This window comes from Micromesistius poutassou, assembly GCF_964030765.1.
Source record: "Micromesistius poutassou genome assembly, chromosome: 16".
NCBI lineage: Eukaryota > Metazoa > Chordata > Actinopteri > Gadiformes > Gadidae > Micromesistius > Micromesistius poutassou.
Window position 1 is genome coordinate 5,242,247 of NC_140286.1, and position 22,420 is coordinate 5,264,666.

A 22,420-nucleotide genomic window follows, 5' to 3' on the forward strand; every position below is an offset into this window, starting at 1 on the left:
ATGAATGACCTCGTTCCAGAAACACATCGATATACATATACAATATACACTTCTAGCAGTGAATGTAAACATGTAGACCGTTGCAAAAAACCTAGGAAGATAAAACGCTTCTTCTGCCAATGGCAAGTCTAAAATAAAAGTTCATATGATCTCAAATGAAGTTCCCAAGTTCCCAAGTTACCATAAATTGATGATCGGGAAATGATGCACAATTGATTATTGGCACATAATCACCAAGACAGGTTTACCTGACAATCCTTTCAAATATAAATGAATCTCAGATGTAACCTCCCGGGAGCAGCCAAGCTGTGGTCCGCTTTGGTAGCACGTCTGGCAGGTGAATGAGAGGGCAAAGGCACTGCACCGCAGATAGCACCCACAGATTCTGATCATTTATGGCTCTTTGACTTTGAACTTTCTCAAGCCGCACGTAGAAGGAGTTGAAAATAAGAAGAACCCTCTGACATTTACAGTAATCCACCAGATCAAGTGCGTCAATATTTGTCAGGGAGCGGGAAGGGGTGGCCCCTGGCCCACTGGGGAACACCTGGTCTGGGGTCCGGTCCTTTTCCTCTGGGTTCACTACAGGGAGTCTAGGTCTAGGTCTAAGGGCTGGTATTATTGGTGGTATTATTAATATTTATATATTTTTTCTAAATATTTAGCGAAATCAAAATTAATTTAACTAAAAACATATGTGAAAATCGCTCTATATATACTGTATATTTATAATATAATATTATGAAATATATATACTGTATATAAATCACTGCTACAGAACACTTAAGAACACTGAATGTTGGACATATGCTATCCTTAAAACACAATATACTTACAAATATGAGAAAACATGTACTGTACACAAACTGTATAAATGAAAATAAGGTAGAAAGAGAGAGAGCGCTCTTGGACCTTGGCTGTAACCCTGGCGATACGCTCTGCTCCGTAATAAAACCATAAACGCATCTATAAATGAAAACTCTAACCCGTAACTGAGGGGTGAGCCTTCCCGTCTTCTTTGGGACAAACTCCAAACCGTGTTATATATAACTATAGCGTATTAACTATAGCATTGCTACTGGAGCCTCAAGTCAGAACCCAGGCAAACCTGTAGGCCTTAGTGAACAATTAGTGTGATCAAACTTATTCCCATTATCTTTGGCTTGCCTGGTGTTTGTGTACTCGAATATACACGTGTGTTTTAATAATGCAAAACACAAAGCAACCAGTTAATTTAGTTCATTCTATATTATATAAATGATCATTCAGCATGTATTTATGGCCGCCGTAAACCCAGGCCCAGCGATGGTATTGTTCGACTCATGAGGAGGGTTGACGCCCTCCTATGCGGACGTGGAAGCAGAGTTTACTTTACACAACACTGTGGATCAGTAGAGTGCAGCAGGGAGTGTTTGTCTGACCTGCAGATACCCATCCCTCACTGGATGATGTCAGGGTTACTCGAGAAGGCGGAACTCCTGGAAGATCGATACCGGCTACAGCAAGTCTAGGGGAGTTCCTGAAGAGATTTCTGTGCAATTTACAATACGTTTAGTTTGTTGATTTTTTTTTAATTCTATAACTTAAAACCAATCAATTCTACTTAATTTAGGAATGCTCACTGGTAAATTCAAGTGATACCTCCAAAAATGAGTCACCCATCTTAAGATAATGCATTTACCTAAAAGGATAAGTAGTTTCCACTTTAAAAATCACAAAGTGGAGCAGGGTCAATGTTGACATTAATATTAAAACCCAGAAGTAGACCGAACCAACAAACAGACCGTTGCCATGGGGTTCATGGCTTCATTTCATACAGACACACCCGGATGATGATCACGAAAACGTGCTTCGTCATTTACCCATTATCTTAAATATACCCTCCCGACAACACAGGAAGTAATTCATAATTTTACAACTGTGATGTCAACATGTACGTCACAGGACTACGAATCAATTAAGTTAATATTGCCTGTTGGAAAAAAAAGGATTGCTTCAGTCTTAACAATGAATAAAAAAAATAAGATAATACATAAGTGAAGAGGCAGAATTCTTGTCCGCAAAGGACAACTAGTGTCCATGGATTTATTTATCAATTAATGAAGATGTCAAACATTTGCAGTGCGTGAAATGATTCTTATGATTAAATATACAGTTGTTTTTTTGCATAACTCAAGAGAAACAATTTCACACATTTGAAAACCAAGGAAACCTAAATTTTTTTAACGAAACTGATGAAAATATATTTGAAGCTTTGAAGATCTATAAATATACATACTGTGTATACACATTTCTCTTTAGCCTTAAAAAAAATAATATTTTAAAATACTGCACTTTAAAATAAGGGAAAAGGGTGCGATGCACTGTAACTATGTTTGTAATAAATAAAATATCCAGTCTTTACCACAGTCCATGAACATGACAATACTACAAATGTGAAACGGGAATCAACCCATACCTTGTTCAGATTAAAAAAAAAAAAAAAAGTTAAAAATACCATTCATCTTTGACGGCTGAACGTGTTTAAGGAGGTAAACAACAAAAAACGGAACAAGTAGAAGTATATTGTGCGATTGGAACGGCCTGTCTTTACGTTTAAGCACATCAGACACAGCTCAAAACGGAACAGATGCCTGAGTTCAGCGTGTTGCGTAGATGATTACGTCATCACAGACAGAGAACATTAACAGCTAGCTACATTAAGCTGTAGCTCTACCACACACTGAGCTAAGAGAACCCCCCCCCCCCCACCCCCAAAATAAATGATAAAAAAAGGCATTACAAGGAACTCCGGTACACATTCAATTACCATGAATCTCAAGGCCTCTTTACAACTTAAAATTACAATTAACATATGTCTAAGGCATTTCCTTCACAATAGACACTTAACTTTTAAAAAATTAAAAGAAATGTCTTTATACTCTTGCAACTCTCTATAGGCGTCGTCAGACTCCCACTAGGATCCAACAGATGAACTACATTTGACACAAAAAATAAGGGAAAGTGAAAAAAATACATTCATTGTTTAAAGAAAGAATTTTTACATTTGGTGCCCTTTCAACTAGGACATGTTGTTCAGTATGAGTCCATAAAGAAACATATAAGAAGCCGATTGAGCACAGCCTGGACCTCAATGTACAAGAAATAAATCTACACTTTGACAAGCAAATCAATCCAAAACATCAACTTGCAAATTTAGAGGATTTTTGGTTTCCCGATTACACAGACTTTAAATTGGCATGGACAAATATCCAGAAAGCTGGGATTTAAAACATGATTCTCAAAATGCAAACTTTCTCCAACAGCTTTGTCGTCTGTTGAAAATTGAAATCCTCCACCTTTGCATGACACATGTAAACATAAATCAAAAGAATTAGCAAATCAAGTCCAAATCCCCAAATGTTAGGGTCTTCATACATAAAACCAGATCTCATAATAAACCCTACAAGGATTTTAAAAAGGCTTATGACCAAATAAAAGTCACTTCAGTTAAAACAGGCCAAGATAATGTGTTAATTTGAAAATATTTTTCTGGTTTGTTTGAATTAATGTTTGAGTTGCTTGCTTTTATACGGTGAATAGAAGCTTGGATGCAAAATGTTTATCCAACATTAATGAGACTAAGGCCTGTTTGGAAAGAAGGCGGATAGGTTGATTTAACTGCCACCAAGTTAAATTGTAGTTTACTTTACCTTTAACTGCCACTAAACATCCCTTATCAAACCATCACATTTTCATCCGTCCTATCCTACTGTCTAACATCTAAATCACAACGTAAAAACATGTGCAATTGTAAAAGTACTCTTGTTATTTTTCTTTATATGGTGCAATAGATGTCCATGGGATGTCAGTGATGGGTTTACTTGGTAGTTTGTTCTTTAGGCTTCCTTGTCCAGGGGCCTCTTGAGCAAGGCACTGTACTTAAGGGCGGCCTCGTCTGCTCGGAGCTGCACCTCCACCAAGGAGAACACGGAGATCACCTGCAGAGAGGGGATCAGGTCAGATTGGTTGGACATGGGTTGTTACTGGTTGACAGAAGCACCCAGAAATACCAACAGTATTCTGAAGGCCGAACCAGCAGGAGGACCTCACTCTGCACAAAAGCGTTGTCTCAATCACTCACTCTCTCCATCCATCGCTCTCTGTATTAGACTCTCTAACTCCCTCTATAGCCCCTTTCAGGCATAGATCCCGGTATATTACTGGGATAACCGTTCAGGCAACGCTAGCGATGTTCCCTTTTCACACATGCAGACACGTTCTATAAGATATACTTCTGCCGCCCCGTCACACTTGGCATAGCAAGGCTGGCATCGATGGGCCAAGGGACAGTCCAGCAGATGGCGGCGGTAATGCAACACTCATGGATGCCAGCTGCCACAAAACACAGACTGGGAGGAGCTCCCTGATTTCAGAACCAGTCCTGTTTCCAGTCATTCTTGAAAAGAGGAGCTTGTTTGTAATCAGAATAAGCGTAGAATAATATGCTTTCATTCACAACACAGCCGCACCAGCTGTGATGCAGAAATGTTCCAGAACATTGCAGGTAAACACTGCATGTGTGAAAGGGACCTATTATCACATCACCCTCCACCCATCCCTCTTTGTGTCTCCTCCTCACCTGTCGTACGGCAGGTTGTCCTGGTCCCTCGGATGCCCAGACCAGGGTGATTTCTCCTCTCTTCCCCACCCTGTGGTGCTGGAAGGACTCCAGACCCACCATGGACTGGTAGACACACAGATAGACACACACCCGTTAGAATGAGCACAGTGAAACCTCTAACATCATCAGATACATACCATTATTTCAGACAGAGACACACAGACAGGGACTGACAGACAAATAGATGTTTATTTATATACATTATTGCTATTTATTTAGGAGATGATTTTATCCAATGGGACAAGACATTATGGTTTGGACCCACCAATACACTTTCCTGCCTGGCATGTAATCATGACATGATGAACCAACTGCCCCATGGTAACACCAGGAGGACCAGCTAGGGGGACCAGGAGGCGTTACCAGGAGGCAAAGCCAGGGGGACCATGAGGCGTTACCAGGAGGAGCAGCTAGGGGGACCAGGAAGCGTTACCAGGAGGAGCAGCAAGGGGGACCAGGAGGCTACAGGTCAACACCAGGAGGTGTTACCAGGAGGAGCAGCTAGGGGGACCAGGAGGCTACAGGTCAACACCAGGAGGTGTTACCAGGAGGAGCAGCTAGGGGGACTAGGAGATGCTGGACCACAGCAGAGCCACTCACCTTGCAGTAGATGCGCTTCTGCACGCCGTAACGGAGGACCAGCACGTCAAAGGACTCGTCCAGCACCCCCATCACCATGGCCTCAGACTCCAGGGGGCCGCACTCCTGCAGAGAACACACACACACACACACACACACACACACACACACACACACACACACACACACACACACACACACACACACACACACACACACACACACACACACACACACACACACACACACACACACCTACCTTCATTACGGAGATCACTGTAGAATTGCCACCATTATCCTCATCCCAACAACCATAAAACTGGCTGTCCAAATCCCAACTTCAGCAAAAATAACAATTTATACTCCCCATGACAACACATGTGATAACCCTGGTAACGTCTCCTTCCCCGTGGGCGTTTCGCGGCCCCTCACCTTGACGAACACCCCAAAGAAGAGCTCGCTGCTGAGCTCCTGGACTCTCTTGGAGGCCGTCTTCCTGTCGTTGCAGTGGGAGGCCTGCTTCTGGACCTCGTCCCCATCCAGGCCCATACGAGGACCGCAGCCTGGAGAGAGACACGCACGAAAAAACATGCACAAAATTCACATTAATACCAGCATCCCGCCCAGCACTTGGAGTGAGACGAGGCCCATACGAGGATTGAACACACACACACACACACGTGTTTTATTCCCTGTATACTGTTTAATTTGTCTTATTATTGTGTTGTATTTTTTGAGACCTGCCAAGGGACTACAGATGCAAATTAGCTTAAAGCTATAATCTGGTATAGTGCATCAAATGGCAACATTTATGTTCTAACTGTACATTGTCCCTTTTAAATAAATTAAAAAAAAAAAAAAAAACACACACACACACACACACACACACACACACACACACACACACACACACACACACACACACACACACACACACACACACACACACACACACACACACACACACACACACACACAGAGAGAAGAGAGGGGTGGTTGTTGAGGAGTGGTTGAGAGGTATGTGTGTGTTGTACCCAGCGAGGAGGCCAGCAGGCGGTGCACCACCACGTCGGCGTAGCGCCGGATGGGGGAGGTGAAGTGGGTGTAGAAGGGCACGTTGAGGGCGTAGTGCTTGAACAGAGCCTCGTCCTTCAGAGCCCCCGTGCAAAAGTACAGCGCCATCTGACGGGGGGGAGGAGAGGAAACAAAAGATCCTTGATGTCCATGGGACACGCCTAGAGACTGCATCAAATAACGAAACAGTCGACATATGCCGCTTTTCCACCGCCAGTACCAGCTCGACTCGACTCGACACGCCACGCCACGCCTTTTTTGCGTTTCCATTGGCAAAAAAAGTACCTGGTACCGGGTACTTTTTTTTTGTACTACCTCCGTCGAGGTTCCAAGCGAGCGGAGTAGGTACTTTTGTGTGACGTAAACAGGCTGCTGGTAACTGATTGGCCAGCGGCTGTAAATGGGAATAATCACTCAAAGTTAAGTTGTGTCCGGCGTGGTTGGAGTCCACGAACCCGCTCCCGAGGGGGACACAGGGGTGATCAGCGTTTCGCCGTGTGTGTCGCTCCTTTGCCGGGGCTAGAGTTAGGCTGCGCGTGGTTGTATGTGTCGGGCGTGGTTGTGTGTCCGGCGTGGCTGGAGTCCACGGACCGGCTCCGGAGGATCAGCATTTCACTGTTTCGTTTTAGTGTCGTTCCTTTCCTAGGGCTCGAGTTTCGCCTCCATCAACGTTACCGTATGACAACAATAGACGCGCAGTCATTGCGCTTTTTATTTTTATATCCCATCATAACCTTTCCCGGGAATCGCGAAATAGTCTTGATCAGGAAATAGTCTTGATCAGATTCAGATTTCCCGGGAATCGCGTCTCCCGTGATTAAAACCTAATGACGACCCGCCCATGGTGGAGAGGTTCTTTTCTACGACCCGCCCACATTGAAGAGGTAGCCTACTTTTTTAGATGGAAACGCGCCTGGAACCGAGTCGAGTCGAGTGGTGATTGATACTGTCGGTGGAAAAGCGGCAATAGAGAAGAAGAAGAAGGGACTGGTGGGGGGTTAGACTTCAGGGTGGGTGGTTGTGGTTGACCTCTGCTGACCTGCATGGGTTTGGAGCACATCTTGGTGAGCACCTCCTTCCTGGCACCGGCGTACTCATCGTCTCCCAGGGTGCGGTGGAGACTGGTCTGAAGGGGAGGGCATAAATTCACAGTGGATCATTGTCTCTAAACATTCATTGTTTCACTTGATTGCTTTGTTATTGCGAGCTCCGGGAATATAATTCAGTTGCTACTTTGGAATTGCCCTCATAAAAACCAAACTCTTTAGTTGAAACCGTAAAGCTATATCTTAAGATTACACACGTGCACATCCTCTTATGATCAAAGATACAAGACATTAAAGGGGTAGTTCAGAATTTTGGACATCAGACCTAATTTCCAAATGAGATCCGTGTGTTATTTATCATTGGAGACCGTTTAACACGTTTCATAAAGTCTAGTTACTCGCTGGTGCTAGGCTAGTGCAAGTCGAGGGGAACTGCTAGCCTGCCAATAAAAAATGTTTTACCCACTTCACAGTACACCCAAGGAAAACCAATTATAACGCCCGACCATCGATGTAAATGTCTTTTGATAAAATATTGTTAGAAATAAAACTATCCTTGTATCACAATGATCGCATTAGATTTTAAGGGACTATTTTCTCAGCAGCGGCGGAATTTCACTTTGCTCCGGTGTAGCAACCAATTCACCTCAGCAGAACATAAACAGAGAAGCACTGCCGTAGCTTGCTCCCAACTACAGGGATTATAAACTAAATGCAATGCGATGCAAGGGTAGTTTTATTTCTAACATTATTCTATCAACACAGACATTTACATAAATAGTTTGCCTCGGGTGTACTGTGGAGTGGGTAAAACCGTTTTTATTGGCAGGCTGGCAGTTCCCTTCGACAAAACAATTCTAACCCTAACTAACCAATGGTTAGTCAACAAATGTCTAGTACCCATTAATTTGCACTAGTTAATGCCGTAATAAGTCCTATATGAATAAGAGTTATGTTATGGTAAAAGAAGCATAACTATGCTAAGCTAATACAGGCTACGCCAGCTTCCCGCCCCGGGGCCTACTGACATGCAGCGCTCCGGCGGAGGAGAAGTCGACGGCCAGGCCCATCTGGTCGCAGAACTCCTGCAGCTCGTCCACCATCTTGGTCTGGGGCGGGGGGTGGCGACGCAGCATGGCCTGCTGGGGGAACGAGCGGTAGATCTGGTGGGCCACCGCCATGTTGGCCAGCAGCATGAACTCCTCCACCAGCCTGGGGAGAGACGGAGGCGGAGAGACGGAAAGGAGTTCACAAGCCGTAACGTAACGCCGCGTTTATTATCCTTCCAGCTCGTGGAGGACAGAGTTGTTCACACCAGGTTCTCTCGTGGTTGCGATAAAGTGATGGTTGATGTTTTGAGTAACAGATTTATTAAAAAAATATATATATTTGATCAAATACAGAGATGTGATTGGACGAGACTGGAGAGATGGTGACGCACTTGTTGCTGTCTCGGTACTGGTAGACGTAGCAGCCCTGCGGCATCATGCTCTCCTTGTCCAGGGTGAAGGACAGCTTCAACTGGAATTGGAAACATAGGACACCAAAGGCAGAGATTATTCATATTGCATACTGAAATAGCTTCTCTATACCAAAGAGGATTTAAAAAGGTTTAATGGGTAATAGCCGTCACTAGGGGTCTCTCAATCAAAAAAAGAACAAAAGAGTAGTTTGAGGACATCCTGAGTTAGAGTGGAGAGAGAGTCGTCTTCACCACCATTGCCGGTGAAAATCGACCTGACGTGGCTCCATTTAGGTCACATCATGGACAAGGTAATGAATAAAAGTTTTACTCATTACGTTACAGATTTCATTCTTACGACATAACTGCGAGTAACGTTACCGAAAGTCAACTTGCTAACTAACTAATACCCATTCAGCCATAGCTAACGTGATAAGGTCCCATCCACGCACCCCTCCCCACCCCCCCCCCCCCCCCCCCCCCCGCCCGCCCACCTGGTCCAGTCGCAGGGCGCCTCCCTCGAAGCGCTGCTCGCGGAGCTGCTTGGCGAGGGCGTGCAGGCGCAGCACGGCCTGATGGATCTCGTCCAGGGGGTGCGTGGGGTCCATGGGGGGCAGCTCCCCGGGGGAGAACAGCTTGTCGGGGGCGTCGATCATGCTCTGGGCGTGGTCGTAGCTCAGCTTCACGCAGGAGCGGATCACCGAGCGGCCGAACCACTCGCTGAGGATCTGGGGGGGGTGGGGGGGGGGGACATGACATGTGTCTAGCCAACGCTTTTAAAAGTGACAAGTACTTACAGCCCAAAAAAGGTGTATGAAACATTTGAGTACATACAATTCATAAAATAAGCAAAGCCACTGCTGTTCATGTGCTACAATACAGAAACAAGAGATAACAGAACATAAGCATATCCTTATTTATGGGACAGCAGGGGTGTGGGGGGGTTCTCACCTTGCCGTGGGGGCTGAGGGTCCAGACCACGGAGAAGGTGAGGCGGTCGGTGAGGGGGTTCAGACTGCACAGCTCCTCACACAGCAGCCGCGGCAGCATGGGGATCACCTGGACAACGCAGTGCAACCACCGTCATGAGACCGCTTCATTCAGCCCTGGGGCGTCAGTGTGATGCAGGCCTCAAGACATGACTTCCCTGGATGCACTGGGGCTAGTAATCCTTTTGCCATCATTTGCAATCATTTGTTAAAAGCGAAACGTATGGGTGGTATGACCGGTGAGGGTTCACTGTGAAGCGACGGTACAGGGATGTGAACAGTGCGGGGTGTATGTTGGATGTTATGGTGCGGTATGACCGGTCGACGGGAGAAGAAGGCATGCAGAGCTAACCTTTTGAACCATGTACACGCTGGTGGCTCTCCGGCTGGCGATGGCGTCCAGTGCGTTTCCCTCCTCCACAAAGTAACTCACGTCTGCGATGTGCACGCCCACCTCGAAGTTACCTGCGTTTGCACGATTAACCGTTTAACAAAGAACTCACGCAAAACACACAGATACTGAGATAAAAGTAAAATGGTAAATGGTCCTCATTTATATAGCGCTTTTATCCAAAGCGCTTTACAGTGTTGACTGACATTCACCCATTCATGCACACATTCACACACCGACGGCGGAGTCAACAACGCAGGGCGACAGCCAGCTCGTCAGGAGCAATTAGGGTGAGCCGTCTTTCTCAGGGACACCACGACACTCAGCTAGGAGGAGCCGGGGATCGAACCAGCTCTACCTCCTGAGCTAATGTAATGTCAAATAATAACAAACTAACAGTCAAATAATCACCAGGTAATCGCCAAGTCATATCCATGAAACATCCAAATAACATCCAAGTAACATCCAAGTAACATCGCGGGCAAACAGCAAAGTACGGCAAAGTAGCGTCTAACCGAAGAAGGCGAGTAACACAGCGGCTCACCGTCTGGCAGCTGTTTGCATGACAGGGCGTCGTCCAGGTCTCTGGCGGTCGCAGGGTCGATGGTGAAGATGCACTCCTCCCTACGCACCATCAACACAGAGTGAACCCAGAGGGGACGTTTAGTGGGAGTATTGGTATGGCTCCATGCAGACCATGCTAATAGACAGCTGAGTGAACACAGTGAAGTTTTGCCCTCCAGACGGGGGGAGTGTCTCACCGCAGGTCCTTCCTCCTGGCTAGCTCCTCGGGGGGGATGCTCCAGGGCAGGGCCTTGGGCAGGCAGTCCAGGACCACGTCGGGGAACTCGGAGAAGTCCACGTCGTACTCTATGAGGATGCCCTCCGTCTCGGGCTCAATCTCTCCGGCCTGGCCCAGGCTCTTAGCCAGACAGCTGGGAGAGGGAGAGACACACAAAGAGGCACAGATAAAGAGAGACACACAGAGACAGAGAGACAGACGGAGACAGAGGGAGAGAGAGAGCCTTCACTAGCTTGTTGGTTGAGATAAGTAGAAGGGTTTTCCTGTCTTTCTAAATGCGGGATCAATCCTGGTATGTTGATGAAATGCTGATTTTTTTTTTGTATTATCAATTAATTCTTATTTTTCAACAAAACCAGAACCAACCCCTTCAACAGAAGGTATGCCGCTTTCTTTTGTATTCGTCATGGATACATCTGTTAACCATTATTTCAGAGCAGCTGAAATTTTAATCACATTTCCCCCCCACCACCTTCCCCTACTCCAACTCCTTAAAGCACCTCTCCACCAACTCATTCAGGTCCTCCACCACACCACACCACACCACACCCACCCTTCGGCGAAGCTGCTGTCCTCGGCCCAGCTGGTGATGCGGCAGATGAACAGGATGTTGGCGTAGTCGGCGGGCCGCGAGCTGAAGTCCGGGGGGCAGTCGGCCAGCGGGACGTTGATGCGCGGCACGCGGTGGTCCACGGGGGAGAACTTGGCGAAGGGCAGGTCCGGCAGGAACTTGAGGAACCCCGTCACGGCCCTGGAGTGCTTCCGCTCCACGATGTACACCACCTGCCGCCGCGGGGACGCACCACCCGCCAGAGGTCAGAACCACCGCCGTGAAGGGCGACCAGTGCAGCTATCTTGGTTCCACCTTGGTTCCAGAGCTAGCTGGGTGGGGCTGGGGGGGGGGGTCCCCCCTAGCCCCACCCAGCTAGTGTTAGAACCAGGATGGTGTTGAGGGAACAAGGCCCAGGATGCCAGAGTTGTGTATTCTAATGGAATGAACACTAATGGAGTTGTCTATTTGGATGGAGAGGAAAGCGAACTGAAGGCGAAGGAAAGTGTGTACAGCAAGAGGGATCTGGTGCTGGTGGTTCCACCAATTGTTTTTTTTGCAAGATCCCTACCTTTCCCTAAACTTCAAACACTTTGCCTAAATGTCAACCACTTCAAACCCAATAACATCTCCGACCTTGAACCTCGACTTCCCCGTTTGTAACTATATAGCCAAGCTTGACCATCTAGAACTCAACAACTTTATGATTCCCAATGCATCATGGGAATCACCAACAGAAAAATCCATATATTGTTATGCCTACTTTGGCCGTCCGTTGGAGGATTTCCCCGTCAGAGCTCAAGTCCTCCAGGGGTTTCGCCCGCTTGCCATTCTCTGGAAGAAGAAGAAGAACACAAACCAGATTGAGGGGATCAAATAAAATAACATAATAGAGCTCTTGCATCTATGAAGAAGTGCAAGCAGGACGGTTTAATGGGACAAAGAACAGAAAAGCGGATACAAAGAAAGAACATTGTCAGCCAATTGCAACCTAGACTGAGTGGGCACTGAACAACAACAAGGAATACATCTGCCAACGGGCTGCTGCCTTTTGTGTCAGATATCCAAAATGGCGGACGATTCAAAACTTGATCTGAATTACCCCCCGGTCTGTACCTGTGGCTCCAAGGCTGAGCGCCTCCACCCTGGCGGGCAGATCGTCCCCGTCGCTGTACTGGTCCTCCACGACCACGTCGGACCCGGGAGGCTGAGCGGCCCTCTTCTTCTGTGGTGACTTCCTGCGCTGCGGGGCCTTCCCCGCCTGGGGCTCCGACTCACTGCTGACCTCACAGTCCGTGTCAGACTTCACCACCTGCCGGCGAAACCAGACCAGTGAGGCTTACTGTGGGGTGGGAGGGTAGTGTAGGGGTTAGGGTGTTCCAGTCCCAGCCGAAAAGGTTCTGGGTTTGATGCCCAATGTCCACAGTCTACCTATAGGCTCCCTTGCACCAGACGGCCAATCTCTCTACCGGCTGCTGAATTCACCGTAAGCCACTTTGGATAACAGAATCAGCTCAACCTTGCACCCTGTCCCGCCTTGTACTGCAGCATGGAAAATCACAGCAACGTTTGAGTTTACTTCAATTTTACTCACGGTACAAAACTATGACAGTGTAATTTAAAAAAATGTGTATTAATAATATTGGTCCCAACGCAATTAACACCACATCCAAAGCATATCCTACCAAGTCATGCCATCAACTCATCAAACTGCCTCTTCAAAGACAGCTAAATACCTACTATATGTAGGTACACCATATATATTTTGGCTGTGGCTACCGCCATTCTCTGCTATGGCTCCATCAGGTCCCTGGACATACCTTCCACTGGTCCCTGGGGAGGACCTGCACCACCACCACGTCTCCATTCAGAGCCCTGTTGCGAGACACGATGCCGTCCAGGAATATGTCCCTCATGCCGTCCTGTAGAACGCAACAACGAGAGCTCAGACTGCGGACCGCTTCAGCCTCACACAACCAGAGCCTGGTACTAGTCGCTTTGTTTTTTTCAGCAACATATACCTTCAAAGTTATTTTCTGCTTAGTATGTTTCTGACACGATTTTGTGTAACGTGATACATTTATAATGGTTATCAATATCTCTCTAGGTGTCAGAAATGAACTATCTAATAGTAATTTACTCATTAGTAAATGAGAAGGCCATTAGTATGCAGGAACTCACAGGAGAGGGGATGAAGGCATCATTGTAATTCTTCGGGTTGATTCTCAGTGGGCCCTGGGGGGGGGGGGAGCAATAAATATATTTACTTGGTATATTAACTTATACTTTGTACATCTTATCAGACCAATACATAACAAAACCATGCAACAGCTATGTAGTCTCAAAGTTTAACTGGAATATACAGATTACAGCAAAACCTACCACACACGTTTAGTTTACTCAACCAATGCTGAACGGATGCTGGTTTTAATGGCCACAACAAAGCCACAGCCAAGATGGTATTCTTTCAACATTACCTGGAGCAGCTCTCCTCTCTTTAGCCCGTGGGAGACAACCTCGTGGCTCATGTAGGCCTCAAACACCTGCTTCTTGAAGCCCCGGCCTCCCCGGTTCTTCATGTTCTTATCACCCGGGGAGTTCCCTGGAGTGGAGGAAGAGCAAAACAAAAACTACCATTGCTGTCCAGACAGAAGACATACATTTTTAAAGACATAAACCAGGTTAGTCTAGTGGCTAAGGGGGTTCAACTACCATCCTAAATAAATAAGTACAGGGTTTGATTCGCCATTTCTGCTGTGAACCTGCAAGCATCATTGAACATAAGCCCACAACGGCATAATAAAAATACAACTCAATTCACTGTGAGTCGCCTTCAATAAAACCACTCAAAAGTAAACCTAAACACATGTACGAGTTGTGTTTATAGGTTGAATGGATCCAGCGTTATGTGGATATCTAACCTTGAGTTTACCTTGAGATTTCTGCACGTGTTTGGCTTTACCCAGAGGGGTCTTGGGGCTTGAGACGTCAGCTCCCCGGTTCTCCTCCAGCAGATTCTTCTGCTGCTGCTGCCTCTTCCGCTTCTCTTGGTCCTGAGCGACAGCGTTGGGCTGGAGGGGGGAGGACTGGGCATCCAGCTGGTGGGAAGAGTCTCTGTTGGGGCCTTTGTTTTTCTTTGGCTGCCTCTGCTGCTGCTGCTGTTGAGGCTTGGCATCCGAGGGTTTGTGGGAGGATCCGTTCTCCTCGGCAGAGTCAACATCTCCGTCGTGGCTGGTGGCTGTGTCTCGCCGCTGCCCGCGCCGCTCGCCCACCCCCTGCTTCCTGTCCACGTCCTGCGTCGGCAATGAGCCCCCGCCGCCACCACCGCGACCGTTCAGCTTCTCCATGTACAGAGACAGAGCGCTGTCCTCACACCGGCCCTTAGCGGAGGAGGGGGAGAAGTCGCTAGAGTCCGAGAAGTCGACGGCGGCGGCCTGGTTGCGGCCTTTGGTGGCGTGGGGTATGTCCATGCGCTCGCTGTGGGTCTGCGTGAAGGGCGAGACGGGGCCGTTATCGTCCGGCTGCACGGGGGACTCCTGAACGTACTGCTCCAGATAGGACCGGAACTTGCTGCTGTGGTGTTGACCCAGGAGCCGGGCATAGGCGTCTTTCTGAGGGGGCGTGCTCAACTGATTAGGGCTGCGCTTCGAGGGCTTGCGTCGCCGGTCGACCCTCTTGGATTGGAGGGGAGAATCCATGGGGCAGTCCTTGGATGAGATATTTGAAAACATACGATTATATCCAAATTACATAAGAGGATAACAATAAGATGAATGACATATGACAGATACACGATTAAACACATAGTTGTATCCTGGTTATAAAAAGGTTGATTAATTGCAATATTGTTGATGCTCAAATAGGCTACACAAAAGGTTCGCTGCGCACTTTGTAAAAACTAACTGCGCCTTCAAAGTGCTTCATCACCCATCAGCTAGGCCATGAAATAAACCCTGGCGGTAGATTACCTAGTCCCCGTGTCATGTTTTAGTAGCTCGTACACATTGACACACATCCCGCATAGTAAACAGAAGGTCCTAAACGGTCAGTACTTGGTGGTTTTATTAAATGCACTTGTTATTTAGAGAACCACCAGTTCAGTTAGCGGTTAACATTAGCCACTAGATGCTGCGGGACGAAAAAACAACATCTGTTTCATTTTATAGGTATAGAAATATAGACGAATATGGCTCAAAGTGAGATATTGGTCAGACGCGTGATTTGTTTATTACCTTTCTCTGGGATGTACTGGTTGCAGACTTAAACGGTCAAATGTGCACTGGTAACTGTTGGCGAAAGTTTTCTTCCTGCTTGCCTTAAAGCGTCGAACAACAATGACAGTGTTGCATTACTGCCATCTGCTGGAAGAGAGTGCGACCGTTTGGATTTAAATTATAAAAAATGTTTAAATGTTTAAAATAAACACATGCGTGTATGTTTTTCCTAATGTGACGGTTTTAATACGATATTATTATATATGTGATATTTTATATATATATATATATATATATATATATATATAGAATAGAATCTCAGCTTGTCTCTTCCCCTGTGTCTCTCACTTTGGTCTCCACTTTCACCCTCCCTCTCTTTCTCTCTCTAAACTCTGAACGACTCTCTCTCTCATTTTCTGTCTATATATATACATGTGGTGTTTCCTTACGTCGATGCATTTCAGAAGCTAGCGGAAACGGTAAAAATATACCAAATGATGAAAAACAACTGAGCGTCAGGAATCTTTGTGCAGGTTCCGGTGGGCTTCACCACTCACCGTGCAGCTTCTGCACTTGATGGACCTTGAAGCACTTATTGGCATGTGCGCGAGTCTGTTCCGCCACACGCACAGCTTCCTTTCTGGAGCCCTGTGGTGTTCATTGTCCTTTAGACCGGCGACGACTGAATGGTAGTGTATTTTCATTATGGCGCTGACGTCACAAGATTATGAACCCATGTATCGATTCGATGATGAGCTTAACCACCGAATGAGGCTGCCCTCCAGCGCTGGCAATAAAAAAAGTATATATATATAGACAGAGAATGAGAGAGAGAGTCGATCAGAGTTTAGAGAGAGAAAGAGTGAAAGTGGAGATCAAACAAGTGAGAGACACACAGGGGAAGAGACAAGCTGAGATTCCGAGGAGAGGGAGAGAGACAAGTAAAAGAGAGGGAGAGAAAGAGAGAGGAAAAAAAGAGGGGGAGAGGCTGTGCCAATCAGTCCAACTGGCCAAGAATTTCACAAGGGGACCATGGGAATCCCTGTGGTTCTGTCCTCTGCACGTATTCACCAATCCAGAAGAAACCGATTAATCAATTTGATTGTTAAACCACAAAAATACTATATAAAGGGACTACTGATGCTCTCTGGGCCTTTTCACATGCAGTGAAGCTCCCGACAACAGCACCAGTTTTATTCTGGATCATTCCATTTTGCAGTGAGGGTCTTGAAGTGGAGACCCTGCCGTGGTCCAGATCACCAATATCGATATCAATCTGTGATTCTGCGGCCGACCGGATGTATTCTAACTCCTATCTTCTTACGGTATCATGTACAGTATGCGTCACATCATATAGGAAGGGATATCGGGTCCAGAGCAGTGGTGTGTAAATCCCAGCGGGGGGAACGACGACAGCACATTCCCGGACATAGCTGTGGCTTGTGGGTCCGGTCCCTGGGGGGTGGGGGGAGTGTGGGAGGGAGAGGGCGGGGGTTTCCAATACAGGAATTTTTTATGTCTTTACTGATGCAGAGAGGAAAGATTTATAATTTTTTTCAACACAACGGGTGTCAGAAAGATGACAAAGACTCATCCATTTACTGTAAAATAGAATACGAACAGCTGCCCTTCCTGTCAGGCAAGTGGATATGTGTGTGTGCGCGCGCACACACGTGTGCGGTGGTGTGCATGTGCGCTAGTGTGCGTCCGCCTGTGTGTGTGCACTTGTGTGCATGTCTGTGTGTCGAGTATCTAGTATCAAGGCTGTCAACACGAGTGTGCTTCAAACCAGAATGAGACGATGATTCTGCCACACTCTTTCGTACAGTGATGGTAATCTTATTCTAACCTTTGGGCCTATGACCTCCGTTTGTGCTCTGATTGGTAACCCATCCCACGTCATCCGACACCTATTACACTGATAACCATCCCTGGAGGGAGGGATCCCTCTTTTGTACATGTTACCAATGTTTCCTCCCTTGGATGTAGGGTAAGGAAAGAAGTTCTTCCTTGCCCTTCAGAGGGCTTAGAGTTTGGGGGTTGACATGCAATGTGGGCCTGTGAAGCCCTTTGAGACTTTAACTGGGATTCAGGGTGACTCAAACCAAATTAACCTGACCCGACTTCACACGTGAGCACCTGTTCAGCAACGCAAGGACACGTTTCAAAATTGACACAGAGTTGTGGTTTACCATCATTCCGTTTGCCAAACTTTTCACGGTGCCATGGTAACGCGGCCATCATAACACCAAGCATACAGAGATTAACCTGCAGTGGCGATTAGTCATACCCATGGCGCACGGTGAAGTCTGTGTCTCAGCTCGGAGAAGAAAGCTGGTTGCTACGGGGGCAGACTTACCTGCCATACATCCATTGTTTGCAGTGAGAGAGGGTTTCTCCCTTTCTGTTCGACGCAGCAGCCTACACTTCACGGACGTGAATGGGGTTACCCAACCTGTGACGAACATGTCTGAGCAGTTTTGCATTTAGAACCTCACAACCTGCCTGTTTCCTTTCAAAGGGCTGGCGAGAGGGATCTCTTTGTGTGGTCCGGAACAATTGTTTTAATGACGGTTCAACAATGCCTGTTTTCCATTGCTTGGACTGGATTGATGTTTGCCGCGGGGTTCCTTGTCTGGCTCTGCTCGTATGAGCAAGAATGTAAGACTATACACGGATTTGTACTTGAAGACGTTTTGCATAAATCCAACAAATATCTGTATGCTCACTCTTTTACCCAAGTATTCTTGCGACATGTCTTTATATTGGATCCAGGTGATTGTGATCTGTTCGCATTGCCTTCTGATTATGTATTGGTTTTCCCCACTGCTTTTGGGGTGACTCAGGCCCATGAGGCCTCAGAGGATGAGGCCTTTGAGGATGTAATTGTGATTTGTTATAGTATTATGTGTTATGGAAATTTTACCATTTTGTATTATTTTGTCATTTTAATTTAATCATCAGATTTATTATTTATTTATCACTTTTATCCACAGGGACTTCCAGTGAATTAAATTACAGCACATTATTATTACAAGCACCCGTTATGTATGTGTTTCTGCTGATGTGTGTCAAGCCTGGAGCTTTTTCATCGTTATCACACTGGTAGTGACATCACTCCAGCCGCAGATCAAGTTACCTTCCTATTAAATCACTCTGGACTCAAAACTCTATGGATAAAATCCATAGACTCCAGGCCGTTAACCAACACTATGCTTCGTTCCCGCTCACCCTGTGGTTTTTCACCACATGACAGAATATCAGCTGATATATTAGCAGCAAATAAATTATAATCAATTCCTTTAAACCCTTTAGTCAGGGTCTACGTACGGATAGGTTTCTGACAATGTACCCAATTAGCAGCGCGGCGGGGCTACATTGCTAGCCCTGCCGCGGCCATATTTGTGGAGAGGCCAGCGAGGGCATTCTCATTAAACCCCCCACAGAGTTCTTTGAAAAGAAGAAGCTCACATTGCTATTCCTTAGCTGTCCCCAATTACCAGCCCATAATTGTCACGTCTCCCCTGCTTCTGCACATCTCGCCCTCTTCTGGCCCTCTGCGGGGTTCCGTTGTGTCACCTCGACTGCAAGAAGGTGTTCAGCATGGCTTGTGCCATCTCCCTGCCTCCCCACCGACCCTATAACTGTTTCTTTAATCTGTTCCCCAGAGCTTCAGCTCTCAGAGGACGGCTCTATTCACTGTCAGTGCCAGAGAGGGAGGCGATGAAAGGATATTTAATCTCTTCCCTTGCTTCCGGCAGCCTCCGTCCGTCCTCTTCCCAGGCTGGGAGCGAGGTTTATCTTAGATGGCAAGAAGGATAAGGCCCAGTCCCATTTCTCTCCCCTAAACAAGAACGCTTGCTTTGAGTGCCCTTAGCTGCAAGTCAGCTACCGAACTGGCTAGCGTTCAAGGGTTGATTTTAAGGGAAAAACAGCACTCCCCCTTGTTCCCTTAAGTATTGGGACACCCTACCCCTTCGCGGGAAAGCGCAAAATCTAGGGTTAGGGCTCAAATCTAGGGGAAGGGGGAGAATTGGGACAGGACCTAAGACACTGCGTCCCTGCATTGACTACCCCCTTCCTCTAATCTTCTCTGCTTTCGAGCTCTTGCAAGGTGCCAAGATATTTTACAAGCTAGATCTTAGAAATGTTTATCATTTGGTGATGATAAGGGAAGGGAATGAATGGAAGACCGCTTTAGACTTTCCCAGTGGTCCTTGCGAGCTTCTCGTAATGCCTTTTGGTCTCACCAATGCTCCAGTTATGTTACAGGGTCTGGTGAACGACATTCTCAGAGAGTTTTTGAACCAAGCTCCAAGGCCTCCTACCAATATCCTGCTTCCTTCTTGCGAGGTGGGGGCTGTCACTTGGGGCCTTGAGGAAGGGGTCAGACAGGCAGCTGTTCTAGTACCAGACGACTGTGCCCCGAACTGGTTGTTTGTTCCTGCTTCTCATCGCCATTGGGCCCCCAGTTCTTGAAAGCCTTTTTGTTTGCTTCTCTGCACCACGGTCAGTCTCGCCTCTGGGTATCCTCTGGGTAACTGATGGCTGTTCGTTGGGAGTCGTTGGGGTTGTGGACGCCAGTCCCTGGTGGACTGAGAGGGGTATGGTCCTGAGGAGTGGTCTTGGTTTACTACAAGCAAAATTGTTTATCCAGCTCTCATTCGAGAAATTCCACCACCTCCCTCCAGACCAGCCAGGGACGCCGTCCCTAGAGGGGGGGTACTGACTGTCACATCTCGCCCTCTTCTTTGATTATTTCTCCCTGTTCTTGTTTTCCTCGCATTTCTAATTGTCCTCACTCACCTTGATTGTTTTCACCTGTCCCTCATTAACATTCCCCTCCTAGTGTATTTAGTCAGTGTATTTCACTCCCTCTGTGCCAGTTCGTCTTTGTTCTTTGTTTCAGGTGTCCCAGAATTTCCTGAAAGATTATTAAGGTTTCCGGGTTTTGATTCCGGCTCGATTATTCCCAACTTCTCCTTTGACTTCTCCCTGCCGCATTGTTTGGCTGATCTCCAACTGATTAGCCGTGTACCGACCCTTACAGTATATCTTCTAGTAAATACCATTCTTGCTATCCAGACTTTTGCCTCCGGGTTGTGCTATTGAGTCCTATTTTCCCTGTGGTTCACCCTGCCGTTACAATATTATTATTGTGATGCATTGGTTCCCAACCTGATTTGGCCCCTGATCCCATTTCTCGCTCTGAAAAGGTTTATGACCACAACTTTGACATTTGTGCTGTGCTTTGACATTGTGTATCTGTTTCCACATAAATTCTTTTTACCCAATAATTATTTTCCGGTAATATCAATGTACTGATGAACTTAATCAAATTGCTCCACTACTCACTAATCGGATTTGCTCATGGCTAGGAATTGTTACGCAGTCAGTTGTCCGTTTTTACATACAGGATGTCTGGGAGACCTTTGATAAAAAAATTAATGGTTTGCTAAAACAGATTCAAATGGATGTAGGTAATTGAGGAGATGGTAGAGGGCATTTTGGTCAATGATGTATATAGCTAGGCCAAGGACACTGGGAATCAAACCCAGTACCAATTATTGTGGGAGAACAACACCCTTGCCACTACGCTACCCTTACCCCTTACTTTATAAAGTACAGGTATAATATTATTATTGCAAGCACTATTATGTATGTATTTCTGCTGATGTGTGTCAAGCCTGGAGCTTTTGCATCAGTATCACACTGGTAGTGTCGTCACTCTAGCTGCAGATCATGTTTACCTTAAGTTTACCTTAAGTCACTCTGGACACGCTGTTTACCAAAACCAAGTCTTTGTTCCTGCTCGCCCTGTGAGTTTTTTACTATAAGGTGACACGTGACCTAATATCAGTCGATATATTAGCAACAGAGGTGGGAAGTAATGAAGTACAAATACTTACTAAAGTTACTGTAATTAAGTACAGTTTTCCGGTATCTGTACTTTATTTTAGTATTTATTTGTAATTTTTGCTTTGCTCTCTACATTTTAACACAAATATCTGTATGTCTACTCCTCACAGTTTCAAAACAGGCTTGTTACTTTAGTCATCATTTTCAGTATATTGTTTATTTTATTCAAAGTTATTAGAATATATTGAATTGTTTAACTTTAACAGTCTTCAAATGATATTAATATGACGTGATGTTCGGTTAGTTTTGCACAGAAACTGCCGGTAGAAATGTCAGAGGGCTACTTTTTACTTTTATACTTTGAGTACATTTCAAAGCCTGTTCTTTTCCACTTTTACTTAAATAAAAAAGTTTCATCAGGAGTCTTTTTTTACACAAGTATCTCTACTTCTACTTGAGTAAAGAACCTGTATACTTTCGCCACCACCACCGCCAACGCAACCAGCAACTCCAGCAACTTGGCTCTGTAATCGATTCCTTGAATTGTTTTTTAGTCAGGGTATGAGGATAGGTCACTGACATGTATCCAATCAGCAGCGCATTGCTAGCCCAGCCGCAGCCATATCTGCTGGGGATGCTAGCGAGGGCATTCTCATTAATCCCCCAATGAGTGTTCTCTGAAATAAAGAAGCTCAAATTGTTATTCGTTGGCTGTCCCCAATTAATATCTCATAATATTATTCTAGGAACATACCTAGGGGTATGTTCCTCCTGTGACTTAAGAGGTGAAT

The 22,420-nt window shown here is 46.2% G+C and overlaps 1 protein-coding gene across 1 annotated transcript; it reads right to left on the reverse strand.

The window, feature by feature from the left end:
• Positions 1-2,070: 2,070 nt before the first annotated feature.
• dis3l2 (DIS3 like 3'-5' exoribonuclease 2) lies at positions 2,071-15,886 on the reverse strand. Its single transcript, XM_084480497.1, has 21 exons — positions 15,789-15,886; positions 14,489-15,263; positions 14,034-14,158; positions 13,738-13,791; positions 13,377-13,478; positions 12,673-12,868; positions 12,320-12,390; positions 11,560-11,789; positions 10,966-11,139; positions 10,749-10,828; positions 10,166-10,278; positions 9,776-9,883; positions 9,319-9,552; positions 8,804-8,883; positions 8,391-8,574; positions 7,356-7,442; positions 6,277-6,424; positions 5,675-5,805; positions 5,264-5,368; positions 4,622-4,726; positions 2,071-3,980 (listed from the first exon to the last, which is right to left on the reverse strand). The coding sequence occupies exons 2-21, from the start codon at positions 15,252-15,254 to the stop codon at positions 3,879-3,881; spliced, it is 3,195 nt and encodes a 1,064-aa protein (XP_084336623.1). The 5' UTR covers positions 15,255-15,263; positions 15,789-15,886; the 3' UTR covers positions 2,071-3,878.
• Between the last annotated feature and the right edge of the window lie 6,534 nt (positions 15,887-22,420).

Coding starts and splice junctions, on each gene's coding strand:
- dis3l2 (XM_084480497.1), bottom strand. CDS start 15,254: ATGGATTCTCCCCTCCAATCCAAGAGGGTCGACCGGCGACGCAAGCCC. Junction 8,575..8,803: donor CAGTACCGAGACAGCAACAA/GTGCGTCACCAT, acceptor GTCTCTCCCCAG/GCTGGTGGAGGAGTTCATGC. Junction 4,727..5,263: donor AGAAGCGCATCTACTGCAAG/GTGAGTGGCTCT, acceptor TGTGTCTACCAG/TCCATGGTGGGTCTGGAGTC.